General features: G+C 59.7%; 1 protein-coding gene across 1 annotated transcript in view; it reads left to right on the top strand.

The window, feature by feature from the left end:
- BAD (BCL2 associated agonist of cell death) overlaps window positions 1–1,274 on the top strand; it is a 9,377-nt gene extending 8,103 nt beyond the window's left edge. Inside the window, exons 3-4 of the mRNA XM_077759721.1 lie at window positions 40–233; window positions 778–1,274. Of these exons, the coding sequence (XP_077615847.1) occupies window positions 40–233; window positions 778–903 (320 nt within the window). The 3' untranslated portion in view covers window positions 904–1,274. The remainder of the gene's footprint in view (window positions 1–39; window positions 234–777) is intronic.
- Window positions 1,275–3,091: the final 1,817 nt, after the last annotated feature.

Below are 3,091 nucleotides of genomic sequence, written 5' to 3'. Positions count from 1 at the left end.
GGGGAGTTGAGATTCACATCGCCCCCGCCCCCTGTGCAGGCGCTGGGGCTGTGGAGACACGGAGTCGCCACAGCTCGTACCCCGCCGGGACCGAGGAAGATGAAGGGACGGAGGAGGAAGAGCCCAGCCCTTTCCGGGGTCGCTCGCGCTCAGCGCCCCCCAACCTCTGTGCTGCACTGCGCTACGGCCGTGAGCTCCGGAGGATGAGCGACGAGTTCCAGGGCTCCTTCAAGGTGAGCGCCGGACCCAAAGCATGTCGGGATCTGTAGTTCCGGAACCTCTCGTCTCCCCTCTGGCCGGATCCTTCCTGAGTCCCAGGGCATGCCGGTATCTGTAGTCCAGCCCGTGCTAAAGAAAGCTAAAGCTCCCGGGTTCCCCAAATCCTTGGGGGCGCGAGGCATGCTGGTCCTTGTGCTCCTGGTCCGCCTTTTTCGGATATCCGGGTTCTTAGGCCTCAACTTCAGAATAACTTTTTTGAACTGCCGTCCGGTCTTCTAGATGCTAGGTGTCCGACTCTGGCGCTTACAGGGTCCTAGGCGTTCTCTCCTCGCACCCCTGGCATAGTGTCCAGAATCTAACCAGTCTCACTCCTAAAAGCCCAAGCGATTCTTGGAGCTGCCTAAAGTGGTCAGGGGGCCCCTCGGTACAGGGCATGCTGGGATCTACGGTGTTTGGGTCCGCCGCTTCTCAGCGGTGGGATTCCGGAGGTGGAGGGCTCCGGCTCGGGCTGCCAGGGGAAGCTAACTCATTTAACCCTTTCCTCCTCCCACCCCGAAGGGACTTCCACGCCCGAAGAGCGCGGGCACAGCGACGCAGATGCGGCAAAGCCCCAGCTGGACGCGCTTCATCCAGTCCTGGTGGGATCGGAACTTGGGGAGAGGAGGCTCCGCCCCCTCCCAATGACCCGTCCCACATCCCGAAACTCCCCGCTCCCGGCGCCTCCGGCTGCCATCTTGGGTGTGGGCGGAAGTCTTTTTCGCGGGACTTCTGCAGAAAAGAGGATCGGTTCTTTCCTTTTCGAAGGAGACGATCTGACCCAAACCTGATTCCCTTCCGGTGTGTGCAAGGAGCATGGAGGGGTTGGCTCTGTCGGAAGTTTTGAAGTTTAGCCGCCCTTACCCACCGGAAGTGGCTCCGCGACCCCGCCCCCGGCGCGCGCCTGCGCCAAGTTGCAAGTCCGGGAAACCTTAATTTCGCCGGAACCCTCCCCTCCGCGGTATCGGTGCCGGCCATCGCTCGCAACGAAACGTGCTAATAAAGCCCGTGTTTGTGCCGCCGAGTCTCCCCTCTCCGTCTCTTGGGGCTTCGCTGGCAGGGGAGGCGCTAGCACTGACAGTTTCAAAAGATGCCTCCGTTTTACACATAAGGGAAAAGGAGACTCTTTTTGAGTGACATCCTGGAACCGAGACCAGGAAGGGATCGGGCGGCGATCAGAGCCAGGGCTGCCTGGCCTTGGGGACCTCCAGGTCCTTATCTTTAATATGGTAATTGGGAACTGCAGGCCAGCCGGCTGCCGGAATTCCACACTCTGCAAACCGTGTCGCCGTCCCCCGGGGAGGGTCAGTTGTTCCTATTTGGGTCAGTCTTTTGAAACAGCTACTGTGTGGCCGGCCTGGGGCCAGTTCTGTTCAAGGAACTGGCCGGACGCACAAGGCGGGGGAGGGGACGATGGAAGGCTGGTCCCAGAGCTGTGAATGGACTGATCACTAGGGAACCGAGTAGCTTCAACAGGACCTGGGAGTAGAGCTCCGAGCTCAAGTCCAGAAAGATTTATTGGCTCCCCCTATAGACCAGCCCGCGCTTTGTAATGGGTATACAGAGATGAATTAGGGCACAGCCCCGCGGTCAGAAGCTTCCTGGCAGGGGTGAGCCAGCTTCTCAGAGTGGAGTTACCGCCAGCTGAGTGCTGTTACCAGGGCCTGGTACCGGGGTGAGGGTGGTTCCCTCTGACAAGGGAAAGTCCGGTAGGGCTTCAGGGCCGGAGGTGAGTTAGAGCTGGGACTGACTTAAAGAGAGAGATGGGGGAGGGAGCTGTCATTCCCAGCAGAGGAAAGAGTGGACCCATGAAAGGCTCGGGGAGCAGCAGAGGCCAGGATTCTGGGGATCTGGAATGTCATACCCAGAAGTCTGGAATTTCGCCTGACCTTTGAGGGCCTGGGGACTAACATGGAGTGTTCTTCAAGGTAGTGGCGAGGTGAGCCAAATCGGGAAGACAGGACTTGGTCATGGAGTAGAGTAGGCCAATTTGGGGACAGAACAAGTCCTGACCACAGAAGCAGGGAAGGTCGATGTTAACCCTGAGGGAGCAGGGCAAAGGGGAGAGGCCCCCAGCCCTGGGAAGGGCCTGCTCTGGAAGCCTTTTCTCTATTGCCTCCCCACCCTATCTGTTTGCCTGAGGCTGCAGCAAAAACAAAGAAAGAAAACACTCAATTGGCAGGAGATAAGCCCAGATAAGAAGCTGCCTTCCTCTGGAGGAGGGAGGCAGCCAGCCCAGGAAGCCAGGAAGCTGGGAGAGGCCTTGAAGAAGTGCCAGCCTGACCCTGCCGCAGAACCTAGCCGCACCCTCGCTGCAGGGTCTCTGTGCCGCTCCACGCTGGCCGCTGGCTTGGCCGCTGGCTGCTGTCCGGAGGCAGGAGGGAGAAGCCTGGAGCAATTCCTCCATGCTGGCCGGAAGACAGTCTGCCACCGAAGGTCCAGGCCCGCCCTGCCTCCAGGTCAGGACATCTTGACTTAGCAGTGGCCCGGCACACATGACTTCTGCTCTGGGCCTCAGTTTCCTCATCTGTAAAACAGGCATAACATCTCCCTCACAGGGAGGAGGGGGGTGCTGGGTCCCCCAGTCCCTGTGAGCATCTGTGACTGTCAGCTTCCCCAAGGGACTCTTGGGAGAAGGGTCGCTCCTAGGCCTACCCATTCCCCACCTAGCGTATCACTGAGGGCCGGGAGCCAGTCCCCTCATGTCAGGCAGGTTCTGAGTGACAAGGTCCATCCCCAGTTAGAGTTAGCTGCTTGCGACGGGCCCAGAACAGCTTTGTCAGAAGATCCTGGGGCGCTTGGGTCATATCAGGCAACAGGAAGGGGGGGGCAGGGA

The sequence above is a fragment of the Crocuta crocuta genome, unplaced genomic scaffold (assembly GCF_008692635.1).
Source record: "Crocuta crocuta isolate KB4526 unplaced genomic scaffold, BGI_CrCroc_1.0 scaffold53, whole genome shotgun sequence".
Lineage (NCBI taxonomy): Eukaryota > Metazoa > Chordata > Mammalia > Carnivora > Hyaenidae > Crocuta > Crocuta crocuta.
The sequence above is the reverse complement of the archived record's forward strand: the minus strand, read 5'-3'. Positions and strand labels throughout refer to the sequence as shown.